General features: G+C 48.5%; 1 protein-coding gene across 2 annotated transcripts in view; it reads left to right on the top strand.

Moving 5' to 3' along the window:
- UBASH3B (ubiquitin associated and SH3 domain containing B) overlaps nucleotides 1–22430 on the top strand; it is a 140347-nt gene that overhangs the window by 96628 nt on the left and 21289 nt on the right. Inside the window, exons 2-5 of one of the 2 annotated variants that reach the window (XM_059929274.1) lie at nucleotides 11983–12036; nucleotides 12797–12983; nucleotides 14338–14536; nucleotides 17815–17984. In XM_059929274.1, coding sequence (XP_059785257.1) covers nucleotides 11983–12036; nucleotides 12797–12983; nucleotides 14338–14536; nucleotides 17815–17984 — 610 coding nt within the window. Of the gene's footprint in view, nucleotides 1–11982; nucleotides 12041–12796; nucleotides 12984–14337; nucleotides 14537–17814; nucleotides 17985–22430 lie in introns of both variants that reach the window. The other variant, XM_059929275.1, reaches the window with a different exon arrangement.

Raw genomic sequence — 22430 nt, 5'->3', positions numbered from 1 at the left:
CCCAAGTACCTCTTGAAATAAGTGGCAGCAGAATGGGATTGGCTCTGGTAGAGTTGGGGCCACACATAAGACTCAGTGGTGTCCCTCTGCCTTACATACTCCTTCAAAGGTCCACCCAAGAATCCCATGATAATAACCCATCCTCCTGGTAGAAGACCCTCAGCTTAATTCTTCAAATCCAGGGCTTATTTTTCTTTATCCATGTATTCCTTTGGAAACTGACCTCCATCATTCAGTGGAGGGAGAGGCATGGGGGTGGGGTGGGAAAGAGGGATGCCGGCCAAGAACATGAGTTTGAAAATAAGACCCGTTTTGATCCCAGGACTGTCTTGAACAGTGTTGTTAATCTTTCTACACCACAGTTTCATCATGTATTAAGATGTAGGCAGTAATACCCACTCCACCAGATTGGCTTAAGGATCACATAAGCTGATACCTGGAAATGCACAGTACATACCAGGTGTTCCATTAAGGTTGGCTTCCTCCTCTTTCTGATATCTGCTTGTTGAAGTGGTCACGGGGTGACTTCCCTTAAGGGCAGCGGCCATGGTTTCCTATCTTTATATTCACAACCCTCAGCATAGTGTCCGGCAGCAGATCTGGACACGACACGTGCTGGTGAAGGAATGTTTGAGTGAATGAACAAGCCAATGAAGTGTCATGAGTTGGATTGAGAAAGCAGGGCCGTCGTGTTTTGTAGCAAGTTCCCATGGAAGATTGTCACTGCACTTCACCTCACCGTGATCCAGAAACAGTGGCCGCGCTGGTCCTGACGTCCATCCGCTCCGAGGACGTGTGGCCTGGCGGCTGAGCACACACTTGAATGCCACACCTTCCTCTTCCCGGCCACATTCTGCAGCCTCTCTAAGCCTCACTTTTCCCACCTCTTCGGTGAGGGAAACAATCGCACCTACCCCAAAAGAGCTAGGGATTGAATGAGATCATTTCTATTTAAAATGTTAGTACACTGCCCGGCTTCTAGTAAACACTCACTGCATCTTAGCTAAGAAATCACTTGTGTGACAAGGTACGTGGTGATGGTGTCTGGCGACAATGGCTCTGTTTGGTCTGTACTTTTCTCTGACCCGCAAATTCTGCGAGTCAGAGCCTCTTATGAAGATTTGGGCTGAGACCATTTCAGAAGGACTAAAAATCATCCGTGTTTAAGTATTTTTAGCTGATTCTAGTGGCATGGAGAGGGAGGAGGTGGAAATGGGAGAAGGAAAAAAATTAATCTCTGCAACCTGGAATGATTCCTCCTTTTCATCTGTCTCTCCCAGATCCTTTTTGGTGGGGTGTGGGCGGAGCTGTTCCCTCCATACGCGTTAAATCCCACCTGCCAATCATTGCGGCTGAAATTAACCTCATGGGTCCAGTCGTACCTCAGAGCTCTGGGCAAGAAAAAGCGGCTCAGAGTTTGAGTCACCCCTCTGCCATACGCTGCTGTGTGAGCTGAACAAGAATTTGAACCTCTCTGTTCCCTCCTCCTCGTCTGTGACATGAAAGTAACAAGGATGTTCTGCCTACCTCTCAGGGCTGTTAGGAGGACCCAGGAGTGATCATATAAAAGTCTTGAGCAAAGCTTCAGCACTACTGTCGTGTTTATTGGTGAGCCCCAGCCTCCTTCTCCCTGGCACGTCCTACCTCCCTGAGAACAGTCACTTCTCGGCTTCCTGTGTCTTCCTGCACGAGCTTTCCTGCCTTCCGCACACCTCGGAGCACTTCCGCACCGGGCCACCGGCCTGAAAGGCGTCTGGGGGCTCCCTGTGGCTCTGTGTTAACCTTCCCGCCCTCCACAGTGCTGCTCTTTTATGCAGTGGACACCTTTGCCCCCAAACCAGCTGGACTTTCCTCTTCAGGGATGCAGAGACTCTGCACAACAGACACTGCCCTTCCAGGGGTGCCTGATTTCCATGGTTTTCTATAGAACCCATAACCTAGAAACAGAATCTTCTGGACTGACAGAGAGTCAGAGACCGAAGCCTTAATGTGAAACTGAACCGAGCGGCTAGTTAGAGCCCAGACCTGCATTCTATCCCCAGCTCTCTCGTAGAGGAGGAAAAGTGTATGAAAGTACGCAGAAATGGTAAAATCCCAGAGAGGAGAGAGGAGATAGTCATCAAAATATAAATCTTGGCCATTTTTACTGAGCAAGATTTATAGGCAGGGGACTGGACCAAGTGTCACTACCACATTCGTGATTTCCTTTCGTCTGATTCTGGGATCCTTGGATCCCCCGTTTGCTGTGTGTCCTTGGGCAAAACAGGGGCAGCTTCTGATCTTCTGTTTCTCAGGGAATAATAATAGTTCAGCATGTACAGTGGATTGAACTTTTAACACTTGTATCCTATTCCCTTGGGAGGTGGTTCAGCTAGTATTTCTGCACGGCAGCGGCGTGGGGAATAAAGACCCCATAGGGAGCCCTAGTAACAGCATCTCAGAGGAGGAAGGGAACCCTGGCCAGTCTCTCCCCAGTGCCTGATAACCACAGACACCCAGATCGGGGCTGGCTGTCCCTCCTCCCCTTGGATTCCTTCAGTGAGCGGAAACTCTGTCCCTCCCTTGCTTAGGGCCTCTCAGTGACTCCCAGCTTCCTTCCTGATGGAATCTGAACTCCCCTGCCTGCCTCCCGACAGTCTGGGCTGTGTCCCCCCTCAGTGGAAGCTCTCCAGACAGCCACACATCACTGGCTGGTTTTCCCTTTGTGCCTTTGCTTGTGTTACTGCCTTATCTGGAAAGCTTTTCTCTCTTCCCCCAAATCTCATGTACTCCTCAAGACCTTCCCAGATGGTTGGAGATTGTTTTAGCAGAGAGGGGAGCTGGGTCTTCCGGTGCCCAGTCTTGAAATATTCCTATTAGCATGGAACTTACATTTATTCTGGGAAAATTGCAAAGATTGTTAGGTAATATGCATAGGCATCTGTACAGATGTTATTTTTAAGTACCTAGTATATGCCAGATGCTGTGCCGAGCTCTTCAAATACATGATCTGTTATTGATGTTAGTCATCATTGTATCCTGCAGGGTAGGTATTGTTAGCCCCATGGAAGAGACTGGGAAAATGAATCCTCAGATTAATTCACTCGTCCGCAGTCCCACAATTAGTAAGAGGTGGGCTTCCAAGAATGTGCTCCTTTTACACGGCAAACACTCCCTGGTGCCTCCGTGCAAAAACTCGTTGATCTTAGGAGGAGGAAAGGACTTGTCTAGATCCCAGGGAGACTTAGAGGCAAAGAGAAATGTATTTTCTTATGTCACCACCCATGGTCTAAGGGCTGGTTTCCCCATTACAAACGGCTTCCTCCTTAACAGCAGAGGCCAGAGCCCCAGCCCCTTCTTAGCAGGAACAAAACAAGGCCACTCCACACGGGGCCCTCTGGGCCCACCACATAAAAACACCAGGGGACCTAAGCAGCATTTTCCCTGCTAAGCACCCCCTGCGGAGAGCGGCCTAATAGGCTCTTTATGGGTTGGGAAGTACAGCCTTGTCGATAGGAGAGAAAGAAGGGCTTCACCGCAGGTTGAAGTTCTTCCACTGCAAGGCCTTCTTAAGCCCCCAAATAGCTCAGCATTTTTTTTTTCCATCTCTGATTAGCCTCATATAAAAGCCCACAGCTTTCTCTTCCCGTTGGTCGGCCTTTTGGTGGTAGCATCCCCGGCCCCCTGGCAGGCCTGCTCTATCCCATTGATTGTTAGATGCGTGGCTCTCAGGCCATTAGCCCCGGCCAGCTGAAAGGGTTCACCGCCAGGAGACTGATTGTGAAATTGGGTCTTTATGATCAATATGTCTTCCTCCATTAGGTTCATTTCCTCCGAAGGAAATGGGTCAGGCCATTAGGGTTTCTGTGTATTGATGGGCCTCTCGCTGCCCCCACTTGAGCTTCACAGGGAGGAGACCAGAGCCAGCAAAGACTTCAGAGATGTACTTGCTAGACTGAACTGCCCAGGCTCTTTGCAAGCCTGTCTTACTGGCCTTGGTGACCAAAAGTAGCCAGAATCCCATGTGTGAAAGTGACAGAATAAATGATTTTGTTATATAGGAAAGAGTGACCAGGTACAGAAAACATGGCATAAGTTTGGGCACAGTTGGAAGGACTTTCCGAGCACAAGGGCTATTAAGCAAAAAAGAAACGTTGTTGAATCCCCTTTTCTTAAGGTCTGTAAGAACAGGAAAGATTCGTTCCAAGATACAACCTTGAAGGAAGTACAACCTTGTCTGGTCCTAAGGAGGAATGGACAGGATGCTCTCAAGATCCTTTGTCGCCACAGACACTGTTTATCACTTTTAGTTGCTTCTGAGGACCTCAAAACACTTTATAAATGTCCCACCTCTCTTTCTCAACCTCCTTGTGTGCACTTTCATCACCTCCTCTTTGGAGATGAAAAAACTAAAGCTCCAAATTGGGAAATGACTTCCTTCGGGGAAATGGCAGCTGCAAACCAGTGCCCGTGTTCTAGCTGCAAGGACCCACTGGGGCAACAGTATACGGCCTGTCCTTTATTTTTATTTAACTTTTACTAAAATACCACCACTGCCCCCTCCTTGGCTTGCGTAGCTCTTAGCTGCTCCTCAAACGCTCCCCCACGTTCATTTGGCCTCTGATCATCAATTAAAAGTGGGATTACATCTGTAAGGATCTTATTGGCCACTGGTAGCCAAGAGGGTAAACATATCAGAAACTGAAGTCTTGATTAATAGGCAATAATGGGTGAGGGGGCTGCAGGATGTGAATTCAGGGGGTGACGCTCGTTACTCTAGAAGCATCTCCCATCGCTGGCCACTGGGGAGCCTGGACTCCTGTCTGCTTTGTATTTTGTGTTCATCCACCCCGTCCTCATACCCTACTGCTCCTGATGGGGGGCTCTGCTCATGGGGGATACTCTCTCTTGCCATGAGGTCCCATTACAACCTGGAAGGCACCCCAGATCTCCAGGATCACACCCAGTGAGAGGTTTAGGGGCCACTTCTCCCTGGGTTTCCAGAGAGGATGGAGTTTGGAGGCCATTGGCTGAGATGCTGCCCAGGGTTCTAGGCTCATGCTTTGACTACTCAATATACTCCTTTGACTGATGCAGACTTTGGTCACAGCCTCCAGAACCAGCCCCTGGATTGGGACCACCACAGAGGTGACTGGACAGCTGACCTGTCAGGGTAGAGCCACCCCGATCCAGGGAGGCTTCTAACAATACCGGCTTCACCATTTGTCATGAGGCTTAACGTCTAAGCGCCTGATACATAGAAGGCCTTCAATCGTGGACTTCCTTATCCTTATTTTTCTCCTACTAGAGAACAAAGATGCAGAGTTACCTGTTTGCCCTATGTTCTCAGGATAGCTGTCAGCTTCAGGCAGGCTCAAGCTGCCTCAAATCATGCATAAAGAAGCTGGCACTGGGACTTCCCTGGTGGCGCAGTGGTTAAGAATCCATCTGCCAATGCAGGGGACACAGGTTTGAGCCCTGGTCCAGGAAGATCCCACATGCCGCGGAGCAACTAAGCCCGTGCGCCACAACTACTGAGCCTGCGCTCTAGAGCCCGCGAGCCACAACTACTGAGCCCACGTGCCACAACTACTGAAGCCCACGTGCCTAGAGCCCCTGCTCTGCAAAAGAGAAGCCACCGCAATGAGAAGCCCGCACACCGCAATGAGTAGCCCCCGCTCACCGCAACTAGAGAAAGCCCGCGCACAGCAGCAAAAATAACTTAATTAATTAATTAAAAAAAAAAAAAGAAGCTGGCACTGAGCAGGTAACTCTTCATGGAGCACAATAAAAGCCTCTGTATTTCCACCTGAAACCACATTACAAAGCACCGTCTGCTTTGCAGATACACCCTAAAAGAATTCCTCAATTTGGCTTAGTGGCACCAGTGGCCTCTTTATATGACTAGACTCTTCAACCAAGAAAAATAGAAGCTGGATTCTATCTGTTTGCCCGGTCTAGTGCAGATCCTGGAAAAAGAATGAGATATCTGATTAATTAGGTCATCTTTTAATTGAATTCACAGTATTAGATGTCGCAAATTTAACAATTGGTATCCCGGATGTTGAGAACATTTTTTAAGAATCCTGTATTAGCTTCAAATGTTTCTAAAAGTTGAGATTGTCTTAGCTACACAAAAGAAAGATATAATTTAACTTTGGTTGCACAGGAAGCTTTACCCACTTGGAGGATTACCTACTTGACCCCTTGTCTCTTTTCCCGCACAAATAAGTCCTTAGTCACAGAGAACCAATGCACAGAGATGGGATGCCAAGGCCATGAGCATTCATCTACCAGCAAACCAAAGCCAAGGACCAAACAACTTCAAGTAACTGGAAAGTTCAACAAATTCGTTTGCTACTTAATTGAATCAAGGTCTTACTATTTTGAGGAAATATATTACCATTTACATTAGTATATATGCTGCCTGTTGTTTTTCACTACAGGTGTCAGATATTTTTTTGTCAAGTGCAATAAAGTAAGGGATTAACTCCCCTCTGTGAGTGAGAGACGAGTCAGCCTGGAGAACCTGGGGGTCTGGGTAACCTGTCTGCTTAAGCCAAGGATGGCTTGAGTATTTAATGACCTCAGTATTGAACAAGTTTGGAGCTGAAGGTATTCCTTAGACAGGAAATAGGAATTCAGTGGGTAGCCTAAAAGAAGTGTCTGGCTTCCAAACAGAGACAAGGAATCATAGTCAAGCTAACAGAGAAAGCTTTTGGGATATGGTACCCTAAACCAGGCCTGGAGTCTGTTAATGATACTTGGTCTAGATGTGGTTAGTCCAGACCCCCAGGTTCTCCAGGGGACATAACTGAACTCATCGCCCATTAGCACCGCAGCCCAAACTTGTTTCTACCCTGCGTTCTCACTCAGGCGTGTCTGCGCCATCCACACAGGCCTTCAAGCTACCATTGCTAACCCGTCTCCAAGCTTCATTCCATCAACAACCCAAACATCTTTCTCAACATCCCCATCCTCATTATAGTTCAAGACTCAGTGTCCCTCTTCTGATGGATTGTCAAGGTCTTTTAAATAGTCTCCAGCATACAGTTTATCTCCCTTAAATCTGACCCTCACGTGCAAATCTGATCATGCCTTCATTGTTCCCCGCTGCATAAAACAATCAGGTCCAAGCTCTAAAATAGCACAAGGACCTTTGTGAGCTGTCCCCTTTCCAGCTTCATCTTTACCTTCTTCAAGCTTTGCCATTTTTGCTCTAGTATCACCAGATTCTAACTTCCCCGCCCATACAATGCTGTCTCTCACCTTCGTATATTAGCTCTTGACGTGGTCTTGGCTTCAAATGCCCTTCTCTCCTTGTGGATTTCTCTAGCCAGCTCTGACTCTGCTTTTAAGATCCAGATCAATCATTGTTTCTTCTCGGACGGATTCCCAACTTTCTCAGTTCATAGCACCCTTAGAGTCTGAGTAATTTTTACATAGAGCTTGTAGACCAACATAAATACCTAATGGTTCTGTGTATTTAGTAGCTAGATCCAAACAACTCAATAAGTCACTCCTAACAATTTAAGGACCGTGTGAAAAAATAATACACAAAATTGAAAGAAAAATAATATTTTTATTTCATTCTTAAAGAACTGCAACTACTTACTAATGACACTTGTGTATGTATAACTGAATCACCTTGCTGTACACCTGAAACTATCACATTATTAATCAACTATACTCCAATATAAAATAGAAAGTTTAAAAAAACAGAAACTGTAACTACCTCGAACTAGTAGCTTATGGGATGCCCAACAGATGATGAAGGTGGCTTTGTTTCCTTCCAAAATTAGCAATTTCCCATGGCACCTCGGAGTTTGCTGTGGTGTCCTGACCTAGGGTGGCTTTGTGGACAATTTGAGAACCTCAGCCCCCCAAAATGCCCCCCTACTGCGTTAGCATCCCTATTCTGAGCTGCCCTAGCACCCTCGGCCCATCTCTTATGGACATTAACATATCGCCTTGTAAGAAGCTGCTTGTATATCTAGGTTCTGAACTCTTTGCGGTCCAGGACCGTCCTTCCCTCTTCTTTGCTTGCTGGTGATAACACAGTGCCTAGCACACAGCTGGTGCTCGGCTGAGAAGACCTGAACTACCGAGAGCGTTAAGAGACCTCAGTGGAACCCAGAGCACCAGGGTGGCTGCAGAGGAAGTCAGCCTCGGTGACAATTAAGCAGGAAATTCCAGTCTGGCTCAGAACCTGTGTTTTGAAGAGGGAGTGAGGATCCTGCTGGACCCAGACGTGGGACCAGCCCGAATCCACTCATCAGGCCCGAATCCAGCCGAGGGTACCAGAGGCCAGGGTCTCTGAAAGGGCTCCAACCAGTCAAACTTTAGCTGAGACAGCGACACCCAATAAACTCTTGGCTTTATTTTTGGTTTATTGGTACATTTGGTTTCCTGGTAAGAGTTCCTTGGGAGGAGAAGGAAATACAGAGAAAGGAAGGAAGAAAGTAGGAGGGAAGGAGCGTGGGAGAGAGGAAGGAAGGATGCTGCTTTGCCTCCCACAAACTGTGACCCTGATGGTTGGGTAGAGCCATGCTTCTGGGGCCAGAGCCACCACGGACCCAAAATTCAACCGAGCTGCGGGCAGACAGTGGCAGGAATCGCAGCCCTCGCAGCCGCAGTGAAGCAAGGCTATCAGTGTGTGCTACTCGTTCCTCCCCATCTGGCTAATTTCCTCACAGCTGCTTGCCTGAGTGTTTTGATGAGCCATTGCTTTTATCTGCTTTGTGCTGTTCTTCCCCATCATTAGCAGGCATTAGAGTTTGCATCTTCTTTTTTTTTTCCACACTCTGCTAAGAATGAACCCTAGAAATAATTGGGAAGGTTAGGACCAGGGTCCGAAGTCAAATTTGTGCTCTCATGTAATAGCAGAACCTCAGTAGTTCACATGTCCCTCTGATTCTTACCATGAAAGTCCCAACTCAATGGCTGCTCTGATCCAATGACTGGAGTACTCTCCTTGGAGTTTAAAGGGATATTTCCCCTTTATCTGCCCAGCGGGCTCTGCCGACTTCTGAGTCACTCTGAGGGTAGCAGCTGTTCAAGCTCAGCCTGGTGTTTGGGGTCCACCCCACACACCCCACTGTTCTTGGCATTTGCCCCACCGGTGGACCATGGAGGTGGCAACTCTATGGCAACAGGCTTTCCTCAGTGGGATGGAGCGGAGAGATGTTCTGCCACTGCCTGTGTTCAGTCTGTTTTGTGGGCAGAATTCTGGGAACAAACTCAGCACAAACCACCATCAGCCTGGCAGTGGGTGAAGGAGCAGCAGAGCTCAGCCTCTGGCTCAGGACCCGAGGGAAGCAGCGCTATCACTCCTCCTACAGCCTCCTGCCTAGAGAATCACACACCTGTTTCAGATCGGTAACTACTTTCTGGAAACTTCCCCCAAACCAAACCAAACCAAAAAGCCACTTTAAAGCACATTACTGCCAGGACGTTCTTTCTGGAATCTAACTTGAGCCCCTTGTGCTATTGCCAAAGCTTCTTTTACTTTGGCTGACCCTCACTAGGAAAGCTACAACAGATATGATAACCTTTCATAACACTGAAGACCTCTCAGACTTGTCTTCTTCAGAAAGAAGAACTGGTGTTTCCTTAGCCTTTCACCACAGCCTTGTTACCCAAACCTTTCATTATCTTTCTCAATTGTATCTTTGAATCCTCTCCAAAACTTGGCTTTTGAGTTACAGGGACCATAACTTAATGAGATCTTTCATTTCCAGAGGACATTCCTAGTGCTGAAGGAAAAATAAATTAAACTTCAGATAAAATATATTTCTTTGGGGGAAGAGCCTAGGAAAAAAAAATTGGATCCTTTATATAAATAGCACATCGTACAGCAAGTGAGCTTTCCTTTTCCCAATTGTTTTTGAAACAATGGGTCTTTTTTTGGCAAACTTAATCCCTCAAAGATTCTAACCTCTAAAAGACCATGTTTTGTGTTCTTTTAAGGGTACACGGCTTGAGGATTTGAAAAAAGCAAAACAGGTGACCTCTGACTGTCTAGTAAGTGGTAAAGGAAACAGGGCTTGCATCTTGGCAACAATTAAGCACCTTATGCAGGTGTGGGAAGGAGGGGGTTTCCTGTGTTTCCAGCTTTTTCGGCACCAGCTTCTCTTCCAAGGGGTTCTGAGGAGTGTCTTCCTTCTTCATAACCTCAGCTTACTGTAAGTAGGCTTGTCTTCTAGAATGCCGTTCTACTTAGCTGTGCAGATTTTTCTATTCTGATCATTTGGTATTTGTGCTCAAGAGTTTCATGGGGGAAAAGAAGGTATTGTCTTTGGACGGTGGAAAAGAGCACCTGCGGCTGGCCTTGAATCAGGCTGGAATCTGCCCTCCACTCAGCACCCACCATAGCCGGGCTACCCTGAGCACGTGACTTGACTTCCTTTACCTGAATTTCCCCCTGTGTCAAGTGAAGAAATTGGGGCCCCAGTTGATGTCTTAGGTCCCTTCCAGTCTGACCCTCTGTGACTGTCACAGCATCATTGGTTCTCATTGCTCCAGAGAGGTACCAGAAAAAGGCAGGAGGAGTTGGGTTCAGCAGCCAGTCAGGAAAAGGTTGTTTGGGAAGAGCATCAGTTTAAACTAGAAATTCCTGCCCTCTCTTCTCTCTCCCAAGGACCCTGAATTGGGGTAGTATAAAGGGACAGGAATAACCAATTATTGATCGCCTCCAGTGAGTCAGGCACTGTTCAAGGCTCCTCACTGTAGAGGAGGGGTACTCGGTGAATTCCATCACCACAGCCCCTCACACCCAGCCCACCCCGCCCTCCCCCTCGGCTCAGCCCAGATCAGGTGTCCCAATCCTACGTGCTTAGGGTTCTCTGTGCTCTCCTCTCATTGCATTACTGACCACCCATGTAATTAAATAATTATTTGTGCAATTGACATTTTCACGCCTGCTCAACTGAAAACTCCATGAGGGCAGGGACCAGATAAGTCTTGTTTTTCAGTGTATTCCTAGAGCCTAGCACAGTGCTGACAAAGTCATAGCAATTCAGTAGGTATGTACCGAGCAAACATAAACTTGAATGCCTGAACGGACGGACAAGTAGCAAAGCTGGATACAAACCCAGAGCTATCTGGCTTTTGGAGACCTGTCTGACGTTTCAGAAGCGCTCTCCTCGTATGCTCGTGTGCAGGGCTGTGACTCGCTGCCAGCGCCACCCTGTGACCCTGCCCCACCGTGCACAGAACTTTGAGTGTTTCTCCCGCAGTGGGAGTGATAGCTGCCCTTCTCCAGCCAGCCCCTTTTACCCAGTGCTACTCGTTCCCAAAGATGTCTGTAAAATTGTTGGAGACGATGGATCCAGTCTGAGGCTGCTGGTGGTAGTTGGAGGAAAGTGGGAGGAGGCACTGGATTTAAACCAGACCAATTGTCCTTGTGGGCATTTAGCCTCAAGTCTCAATGGCCTTAATAGAAAGTGGCGGGGGGCAGGGGTGGGGTGGTGGTGGGATGAATTGGGAGATTGGGATTGACATGTATACACTAATATGTATAAAATAGATAACTAATAACCTGCTGTATAAAAAATAATTAAATTAAATTTAAAAATTAAAAAAAAAAAAAAAAAGCACCATTTTCTAGCACACTTTGCCAGGAGGCTGCAAATGAGAAAATGCTCTGTAGGGGATCTGGGTCAGGAAGAGTGAGTGGGTGAAAGGGAAGGAGGGAAAAGCAAGACATGACAACCTTTAGGGAAGCAAAAATAAAAGTCTAATGTGGAAACGGCTAAAAATAGACGGCATGGGCTGTTAGGCTGCGTGCAAATCCAATGCTAGTTACATGGAAATTAATCACAAGTCCTAACGTCCCTGTGCCTTGCTGTGACCCCTGGGGGGATGCCCTGCTGCAGGTGTCTCCCCTACACCCTTGAGGAGGCTTAACAGTGCCTGCTTCACACCCAACTCTTGCCACTGCAGTGGGAAAAGCTGATAGGAGGCTAAAAATACTAACAATAGAAATCTGATTTCTTCTTCCAGACAAAAAGCCTTGGCATCCACAGGAGGAAGAAGTGTTCAGGCAGCATGTGACTGGTTGGTATGAAATAAATAAATTGAGAAAATAGCATGTAATTAACTCTAAGTGTATGTGGATGAGCAGGGCTGCGCAGCCTGCCTCTAATGGACCCTTCGGGGGCGGGGGGAGGGGGAGGAACCAAAAGACCACGTGGCAAGCCTGTGTATCAAGCCATTTGCCTCCTCTGTCCTGGCCCCAGAGTGTGCTTTCCTCAGAGCTGTGGAAAGAAATTCAGAGCATTTCCAAGACAGAGAGCCTCTGTCATGATATCCGCCCCCTCCTCCACGCACTTAAAGATCCATCCTAGATATCGGGCAAATGGATTTAGAAATATCCTACTTACTTACCTTCCAGGATATCGCTCCCCAGGGCCGGCCCCACAAGGCGACCCTCCAAGCTTCCCTCATCTTTGGAGGCACATGCGTTTAATCATAGACGGAGCTGGAGGGGCAGGCCGGGCTGGAACAGTACTGGTGGCCTGGGAAAGGATTTGGGGTTGATGCGAAACGCTTCCTGGAGAGCGGCCTTAGGATTTTTTTAGGGAGTCGTGGGATGCCCATGCGATAGGACAGGCAGCAGTAGAGAAGTTGGTGCATCTGAGAGTTGGTTACAAAGTGTGAGCTTCGAGGGATGGATTTTTAAAGTACAAAACTGAAAACCCTCCCGCTCGCGGTGCTTGGCGGGGTGAAGGCTGCCCAAGATGGACCTTGATGTCAGTTCTCCCTTTGCTTCCATGGTTCTCAAGTGAGGCGTGCTCAGCCCCCCTCTCTCTGGCAGGTTGTTCTCCCACGTCGGCGACCCCTTCCTGGATGACCCCCTGCCCCGGGAGTACGTCCTCTACCTCCGCCCCACTGGCCCCTTAGCGCAGAAGCTTTCCGACTTCTGGCAGCAGTCAAAGCAGATCTGCGGCAAGAACAAGGCGCACAACATCTTCCCTCACATCACCCTCTGCCAGTTCTTCATGGTGAGCCGCAGCCCCCCACCCCGGGGCGCCTGCATCCCTCCAGCCCCGGGGATTGGAGTCAAAGCTGGGAGCCTCTCAGGATGTGGGCAGAAACAGTCACGGGCTCCAGAGTTGGGTGAGCCTTTGAGGAATCAGTGAGGTCCACGGCTGCTCACCCTGGTCCTCTTTCTAACACCTGCCGAGGCCTCGGAGCACCCCGGGTCTGGTGTAGCATCGTGATGACCGTGTGCTCCTCAGGACCCAGGGGACAAGCCTGACCCACTGGGTGACACACTGGTCTGGTAGCCACAAGGGGAATGGATTCTCTAACCTAGCTTCTCCTGTCTGTCATCTCCCTCCCCTCTCATGAGGAAGGAGCAGACATTAGAGAGCTGGGGATGAAACACGTAGTCTACAGATGGGGGCAGCGACTTTAGCCTCCTGCACACCATCCGCAGGTTTTGCCGTGCTAGATCTTTCTAGAGATGGCTAGGATACGTTTCCCCTGCCATAGTTACCTAGCCCATAACTCTAGCTGTCATGAAGCTTATGCAGAGACTGAATCAAATCCCTCTCGTTCCAATAAATGTAAACATATTTCATCTACTGTGGTTCTCTGCAGAGATGGAGAAGAATTGATGCGTCCAGCTATAGTCACAATGAAGCAGAATGGTAGCATTTTAAGACAATATGTTTTTCTAATATTGGGGGTTGTTTTTTCCAGAATCTCATTCATATTCTCCCCCACCTCCACCTTTTATAGGTGAAAATATGTTCCTAACACCTTCTCTTTTACCATTCATGCTGAAAATTAAAATGATGATCATTTCCTGTTAGTCATCCAGGATCTTTCTCAAAAGCATTCAGAGTTTTAGACACTCCCATTCTTTCTTCTAGTGCTCTGGGGAGGCGGGGGGAGGGGGAGGATATTGCAGCTCTCGGGACCTCATTCTTCCCAGGTATCATGGGGGTGGAGATAGAGTCAACTTTGGATCATGTAAGTGGAATAGAAAAGGCACAAACGATGCAAAACTGTAGAAAACACAACAACTTATCGTGGGGTGCTGTACACTCTCTTGGCATGTCCCTCATGCTTGCTTTCTGCTGGACCAGCCCTACTGCCTTCTGGCGGGGCTCAGAGGAGCACATCGGAGCAGGGAGAGGGGGAGAGGAGAGGTTGTCCGTCGCCCCAGTTTAATTGACCGGTTGGATAATCCGTTTCCAGATAACTGGGAGGCGGCAGGTCTTCTCCCTGCTCACAGACAGGAATGATGGTTCACTTAGCAGCCTCCAGCTCTGGGCAGAGGATGCCAAAGCTAAGTAGCGGCAGACATCTCCCCTTGTCTCTGAACGAAGCCTCTTGTTTCCCTGCCAGTGTGAGGACAGCAAGGTGGACGCCCTGGGGGAAGCCCTGCAGACCACCGTCAGTCGCTGGAAATGTAAGTTCTCAGCCCCGCTGCCACTGGAGCTCTATACCTCCTCCAACTTCATCGGCCTCTTCGTGAAGGAAGACAGCGCAGAGGTCCTCAAGAAGTTTGCCGCCGACTTTGCTGCGGAGGCTGCCTCCAAAACCGGTGAGCTGCCAGCTGCCAGGCCTGCCCCGGGCCCTGGGAATTGGAAAGTCGGGAAGGAAAGGGACAGGAAATGATTGTGGAGGAGGAGGGTGGAGTCGGGAGGTAGAGGGTCCTGCAGGAATGGGCAGAACATGCCCAAGAACACAGCCGTTTCCTGCAGGACCCCACACCTCTTGCCCCTTTAAAAAATATTCAGCTACAGTTCTGCTAACCTCCTTGAGAGCAGGTCCAGTGCCTACTCCCTGACACCCACACTGAAGGTACATAAATGACTGTTCCCACTGAACTATAAATGTGTTCCTTTGCAGCCCCACCATCTCCTCCCTGTTCAGAAATAAGAAACTTTTCTGTGTGTGGTTTTTTTTGTTGTTGTTTTTTTGGCCACGCTGCCTGGCTTGCAGGATCTTAGCTCCCCGACCAGGGATCGAACCTCGGGCCCTCGGCAGTGAAAGCACAGAGTCCTAACCACTGGACCACCAGGGAATTCCCAAGGAACCTTCTTTTCCTCCTCCAAACCCCCATCCCAGGCAGGTGTTAATCTGGGTCTCCCCATCCCCTCCGTGTGGACCGAGGTCTTTGCTCAGGGGGTCCACAGCACAGAGAGTAGAGTGGAACCACTTAGCATCCAGTAATAATCAAATCCACTGAGCCAACACCTTTCAACTTTCTGAAGCCCAGTAGACAGGCCCTTAAGCCTCAAAAGGGCCCCTATCTGCCCCTTTACAATGTCACCTGCTCTTTGCATGGGAGGTCTCCGTTCAAGCTAACAACTGAGGTTTACCGTCAAAGGAATCAGTTTGGAGGGACTCTCAGGATGTGTGCTGACTTAAAGGCAGGCAGCGGAGAGACGGGACAGGAGGCAGAGGTTTGCAAAGTCTTCCTGTGTGACTGCGGGTGCAGACAGCTCCCTAAGCTCCGCAAGGGCCTCGCCTGCCGTGGGACAGACAGACAATGGGTGGGGGACTCTTTCTGGTCCCTTTAGAATGAAATCACAATCAGCAGGTATTTATTGGGCACCTACTGTGTGTTTGTCCGTGAGGAATGCAACAGGGAAGAAGAGGTGGTTTCTCCAGGCACCGTGTCATAAGAGCTGTGAGAAGAGAGGCCATCATCCCGCCATGGGATGATGGAGTGGGGCCCCCTTCACAGAAGAAAGGACAGTCACCCCGGGAAGACGCTGATCCAGCGGATGGGAATAGGGCCCCGCAGGAGGGCAGGCGGCATGAGCGCAGGCAGGAGGGAGCAGGGTGCTGGGGCCAGTGGGGCCATTGCCCTGACCAGAGCGGAGGGCGTGAGCTGCCCACCCGGGTCCTGAGTGTTGAACGCAGTGCTGGCAGAGGCCCCAGCTGGCCAGCCCTGCCCTTTGCTCCCTGGGCTCCTGACCTTTGGCCTCCACCTCACCTGCCTGTGTCCCACTCTGCTCTTTTCATCCCCAGCTCGGGGCCTTTTTCTCAGTGGCCTTTTCTACCAGAAAACCCCCAAATAGGGCTCAGGACCCTAGGAAGAGCGTGGTGAGGGCCCAGCATCACTGAACAGGATCCCAGCGAGGTCTCTACGCTCAGAGGAACCCGGGCCCGTAGGTCACCTCTGTGCATTGGGGGCCTGGTCTCCTTAGACGCCCCACCTCCACCCCTTCATCCCCAGGGACTCGTCTCTGCTCTCTGACTTCGGTGGAGCCTGCCCCCTTCACAGGAGCATAAAATTTCAGAGACATGGCCTCATAGGCAGATTATTTCCTGTTCCCATCCCTCCACCTCTGGGAAATGGCTCTTTTCATCCCACAGTAGCTATCGTCAAAACCACTAAAACTCCCACAAGAACCAAATCTAATGTTGTAGCCACAAAACCCAAATCATTCACAAGTGAGTAAAGCAGGTCTCAGCCAGGACGCGGCCAGTTCATAAAGCGCGTATCGAGGGACAGGCAGGCGGGCCCTTTGCCGGGCGAGCCAGTTCCTCCCCAGCCCTCTGAGTCCTCTCTGCAAGGACCGGTCGGCTTGGCGGGCTTCTCGGCCCCGGTGCGGCCCCCTGCTGGTGACTCGGAGAACTGGGTGGCCCGGTGTGGAAAGCGGGCCAGCAGGTCTTTGCCCTAGAACTTGTGTCGTGGTACTCAGAGGCGTGGCAGACCCAGATTCCGTCAGCAAGTTGATGAAGTGTCATCCTTGATGGTTTAAGGAGATTCATTCGTGTGTCTTCATTCATTTAACAAACACTGAAAGCCCGTGGGGTGCTGAGCACGGGTTGGGGGGTAGTGGGGTTATAATCCATGAACAGGACACAGAGCCCTCGCCTCGGGGGGCTTACACCAAAGAAACGCATGCAGTATAACAGAAAAAGTACTCAAAACCACAGCCCCAACTTCTACAATTCTTCTACCTCTGTGCAACTTGAGCAAGCCTCTTAATTTCTGGAATTCCCTAAATTCCCTCTAGTTGCATCTTCTTTGGTGTTTGAGCTTGGACAGTAGATGAATCTCCCTCACTGAAAAACGGACAAAAGACAAATAAAAGCTCTTGCCTTGTGTAGGTAGGCTGGTTTCTTTTGTTTTGCTTTTTAGGGTGTCTTAGAATAATAGTCTGCATACTTTAAACCTGTGGTTTTCAATCGGAGTGATTTTTGCTCCATCTCCCCTCCAGAGGTCATTTGGCAAGGTCTGGAGTTGTTTTTGGTTGTTAAAACTTGGGGGGTGCTGCTGGCATCTAGTGGGTAGGGGCCAGGGTTGCAGCTAAACACCCAGTAATGCACAGGACAGCCCCCATAACAAAGAATTATCTGGTCCAAAATGATGTTGAGAAACCCTGTTTTAAACTTTGAAAATAATCCATCTTTTCCCCTCATTTCTCCATCAGAGCCACCCAGAAGCTAAGAGGCTTGATTTCAAAACGAAGGCAAGATAACCTTGGGAGTCCCATGATGACAAAATTTGCTCCTTATTTCCACATAAATTAGCTCATCCCTTTAGGTCTCGGTTTCCTCGTCTGAATGGTGGGGCCAGTGACACTCACCTGGATTTGTTGTGAGCAGCTGCCAATCAAAATGATTGTCTCTCAGCTGGTCCAGAAAAGCCAGACGTGTGGCTCTTTCTCTCTCGGACTGTGGGTTTTTACCCCCCACCCCGCTTCTTATTCCGCTGCTGTGAAGGAGAGAAACAGGTTTTGTCTGACCGAGGGACTCTGTCCTCTGCTATTTGGGAAACAGATTTATCGGGGCACCGTTCTGTGTTTTTCCTTGTCTTCGCCATCGAGATGCAACAGCTGCCTCTTCCCTTCCTTCTTCCAGAAGTGCACGTAGAGCCCCATAAGAAGCAGCTGCACGTGACCCTGGCTTACCACTTCCACGCCAGCCACCTGCCCACCCTAGAGAAACTCGCCCAGAACATCGATGTCAAACTCGGGTGCGACTGGGTGGCGACCATATTCTCCCGGGATATCCGATTTGCTAACCACGAGGTAACGTCTCACTGGGGCTCCTGACTCTGCCAGGGGTGCCGGGGTGCCATCAGCACCAGTAGCACTTGCTGCTGTGGGGAGATGGACACCAAAAGGAAGTCATGCCCAGGAGTCATCTGGCCTGGCATTTCCTCCAAGCACTGGCCAGCTCACTGGGCAGCTTTGAGCTTGCATCTCTTGTCTCTGGGTCCCAAGTGGCTGAGCTGTGTAATATCCCCATTGTTCTGTCTGCCCTGCCATCCTTACTGGAATGACATAGAAATGAAATGGGAGAATAGATAGAAAAGCATGTTGATAAATTTTTAAATATTCTATCAGTTCACAGTATTAACAGGTAGAAGACACCATCCTGATCTTAGGTGAGGAGAACACCTAAATACAAAAAAAAAAACCAAACAAACCCTGAACACATAGCTAACGGATATTTGCTGAGTATCTATGGCATGCAAGTTACCATGGAACATACTAAAATTTTATTTTATTATTTATTTTTTATTTTATTTTTGGCTTTGTTGGGTCTTCGTTGCTGCACGTGGACTTTCTCTAGTTGCGGCGAGCAGGGTCTACTCTTCATTGCGGTGCGCGGGCTTCTCATTGCGGTGGCTCCTCTTGTTGCAGCATGCAGGCTTCAGTAGTTGCAGCACACGGGCTCAGTAGTTGCGGCACACGGGCCCTAGAGCACGTGGGCTTCAGTAGTTGTGGTGTGTGGGCTCCGTAGTTGTGGCTTGCGGGCTGTAGAGCACAGGCTCAGTAGTTGTGGCGCACAGGCTTAGTTGCTCTGCAGCATGTGGGATCTTCCCGGAGCAGGGCTCAAACCCATGTCCCCTGCATTGGCAGGCGGATTCTTAATCGCTGCACCACCAGGGAATTCCCTAGAATTTTAAAATGTGGTCCTGTCCTCAACGCATTTGAGTCTAGCAGGGAAGAGAGAACAGACACATATGAAATGAAAGCACAGACCACATATTGTGAGAGTTTGTGCATATCACATGGGAGACCTGAGAGGGACAACTGAATTCCAGGACAGGCAGAAAGATTGGCATGGTCCTGGCATCCTTCTTTTGAAGGAATTGACATTGCTTTCCAGGACAGGCACGTGCCATCTCTGAAGAGTCTTATTGTCCTTTTTTTCCTGAAGGAGAAGCTGAGACATAGGGATTCAGTGGCTGGTCCAAAGCTAAAGAACAATTTAGGACCAGAACTGAAGCCAGAAGCCAGGGGTTCTGACCAATAAAGATGGGCAGCCCATCTAAAAAAAGACCACAGAATTTGCAAAAATTGTCATCCAGTTTAACTACATTTATGAAACATACGTATAAATTGTTTCCTAGTTTTTCAGCAGCAAAAGAACTGATATTTTGTTAGTTTACATAGCCTTTTAACATCTGTATTAGATGTTTTTTTAAAAAATATGAAAAAGAGTTAGAAATTCAGGGTCTAGGCCAGGCGACCTCATCGTTGTTTTGGAAGTGTTTGGAAGAGCCAACCCGTGACAAAGGTCCAGGACAGGGCGCAGGGCCCGAGAGTGTCAGGGACGTGCAGATTTGTCTGGCTCTACTGATGGGAATGTCATGTCCTCCTTCCAAGTCATTTGATGCAAGTTTCTGTAAAGACACAGCAAGGAGACTGGGCTTAATCTTACTTCAGAATTCTGACATCTCCTGGACTTGCTTAGCATGAGCCCTAAATAGAACAAGAGAGGTGTGGCTGATTGGATTCCTTCTGAGGGCAGAGAAAAAGAAGTCAAGGGTGGCATGCCAATGGACCATGAGAAGTCACCTTTCTAAGAGAAGGAAGGTGGCGATGGAATTTTCCAAGGAATATCTTCTAATCAACACTGCCCTCCAGTTAACTCAGAGGGTAATTGCTTTTCTGCCTGACCCACATTCTGCTCATCTGGCACGGAGGGAAAGAGGCAGCTAGCACCCACATGAATTATTTTCCAAAAATAACATGGCCTCTTTTTATCTCTTATTTGTAAAAGCTCATTTATTACTGTTCCTCCTGATAAAGCTCTCCGTCTGAGGTCATTTGGCTTTAGCTGTGCCCTCCTGCATATGTAAACCTCTACTTGCCTTCCTCCTCCTCCTGTGCCCAGGAGGCAGGATTGATTAACTGATCCAGTGAGGTGACAGATGTCCGGAGAAGGCCAGTGGTTTAGGCAAGGACGCTCAGCAAGTGATGCTTCGGAACCCTCTGGGGTCTCACCCCTCTGCTGTTCAGATGCTCACTTGATGTGGGCTTGCAAATGCTTGCTTGTACTTCACACCATCTCTTCCACATTAGTGATCCCAGTGTGCCATGCCAGTTTTATGTGTCAAGCACTAGAAATCTAGAGGAAGGACAGAGTTACAGAAAAAGCATAAATTTTGGAGTTGGGCACACACGGCTTCAAATCCTGGCTCCCTCACTTTAGCGGTGGTTAGATTCGCTTTTACAACTTCTAGAAAATAATCCAGTCCTTAGTTCTCTCGTGTGCAGAATGCCAACGATATTTTGCTGGACTGTCGCATGAACTAGAGGACATATGGAAAGGTCCTACCATAAGAGCCAGCACAGAGTGGGCATAGCGACAACGACAAAATTGCCACAGCTGTTATTGTTACTGAGAGTAAAAAGGGCTTCAAAGGCAAAGAGGGTCAGTTCCTGTCATCACATGGGGCTGTACCTGCCCTTCCCAAGATGTCAGTCAGCAAACTTTGAGCTTAGTCCCCAAGTAGGAAGGGAGGGAAAACATACTTGAGACAGACTCAAGAGTGCTTACAAGTAGATGCTAAACATAAAAGAGTATCACATAGGACAAAACTAGGCACATGAGCTGAGATCTCCCAAACTTGGGCTGACTTTTGCACATGCTTTTGGTAAGTGGGAAAGGGCTATGGGGACCTAGGCACCGGTTATAATTTGAGATTTGCTGCAATACCTTGATTTTTTTTTTATTGATTATTCGATAAATCAAAGCTCCTTATTGTCCAACTACTCTCTGCCTAGGACACAATGTCCCCTCTGCGCCTTTCTGTGCCTCGATCTCCCTGGAGATCGCCTAGAGCTAGAATACTTACCCCAGCGCCCCCGAGTGAAAGGAGGAATGAGTTCTTCTCCCAAGTCATTTTTGAGGTTCTCAAAGAAAAGACACTTCTGCTGAGTCAAAGGCATCATTAGCCAGGACTATGTTGCACTTGAGTGTCTAAGGAACCTGAGTTGAGTTTAGACTTGTTCCCCGTGACTTGGTGCCTCTCTCCACCCTGTTCCAGGGAAAGGAATGTTCCTTTTGTTGTTTCAACACATACCTAGCGTATAGATTTAAGAGATTGCTTGTGAATATTCTTTTTCTTTAAGCTGTTTTAACAACCCAGCAAAAAAAACCTTCCTGGTTAGTGTGGAAACATGGTTTGAGTGAGTATGTGGCAGAGGAGTGGGAAGGCGATGGGATGGAAGAAGATCTAGAGCTGAAGGGGACATCAGAAATCCAGTGGGGCAGGTAGTCAAGTTCTGTGCATTATCATGTTCATTCTCTGGGGGAAAAAATCATATTTTTACTGGCTCCTCTCATTAGCAACTTCCAGAAAGAAATTCTTTATGACATGCTCTGATGTATCAGCTTGACCCCAGTGAGCTGATTAGCTCACAAGCCTACCCAGCACAGGATTCAGGGGTCAGCATCAGCTGGACGGAAAGATAACCCCTTGAAAGCCAGCCATCATGGGTCAATAGAAATAATTATGCTCCTTCTGTGTACCAGAGTCCTCAGGAGTTTTCTTAGGTTGTCTCATTTAACTTTTACAGTCCAGGTAGCATTTGACAGATGAGAAAACAGAGGCCAAAGTTAAAAACCTATACGTGGGAACGAGAATATTTTGCCTGCCACTAGTAGCTTCAAGATCAAAGGAAAAGCTGATAAAACAGCCCCTCTTAGCCCTTGTGAAACACAGAAAATATTTTCCTTACTATTGAGGTCTCCTGCTGTTAACAAAAATGTAGTAAAATAAATGTTTTCCAAAGTATCTTCATGCCTATGCCTGTGATGTTTCTATATACCAGAAAAGGAGGCAAAAAGTGGAATAAATCAGCCAAGTGGCATAGCCTGAGGTTGGCCCTGGGGGCTTTTTCTGAGCCCAAAGAAGGAACACGTGGTCTCCATCTGTTCACTGACAAAAGCTGGTTACAGACATGACACACTGATGGCTGTGAAAGATATTTTTCTTTCCAGGCCTTTGTTAAAAATGGAGGTTTAAAGAAAGCTTTTTTTTTTTTAATTAATTTATTTTATTTATTTTATTTTTTGCTGCATTGGGTCTTCGTTGTGGTGCATGGGCTTCTCATTGCGGTGGCTTCTCTTGCAGAACACGGGCTCTAGGCGCACAGGCTTCAGTAGTTGTGGCACGTGGGCTCAGTAGTTGTGGCGCACGGGCTTAGTTGCTCCGCGGCATGTGGGGTCTTCCTGGA

Source organism: Balaenoptera ricei, chromosome 8 (assembly GCF_028023285.1).
Source record: "Balaenoptera ricei isolate mBalRic1 chromosome 8, mBalRic1.hap2, whole genome shotgun sequence".
NCBI lineage: Eukaryota > Metazoa > Chordata > Mammalia > Artiodactyla > Balaenopteridae > Balaenoptera > Balaenoptera ricei.
The sequence above is the reverse complement of the archived record's forward strand: the minus strand, read 5'-3'. Positions and strand labels throughout refer to the sequence as shown.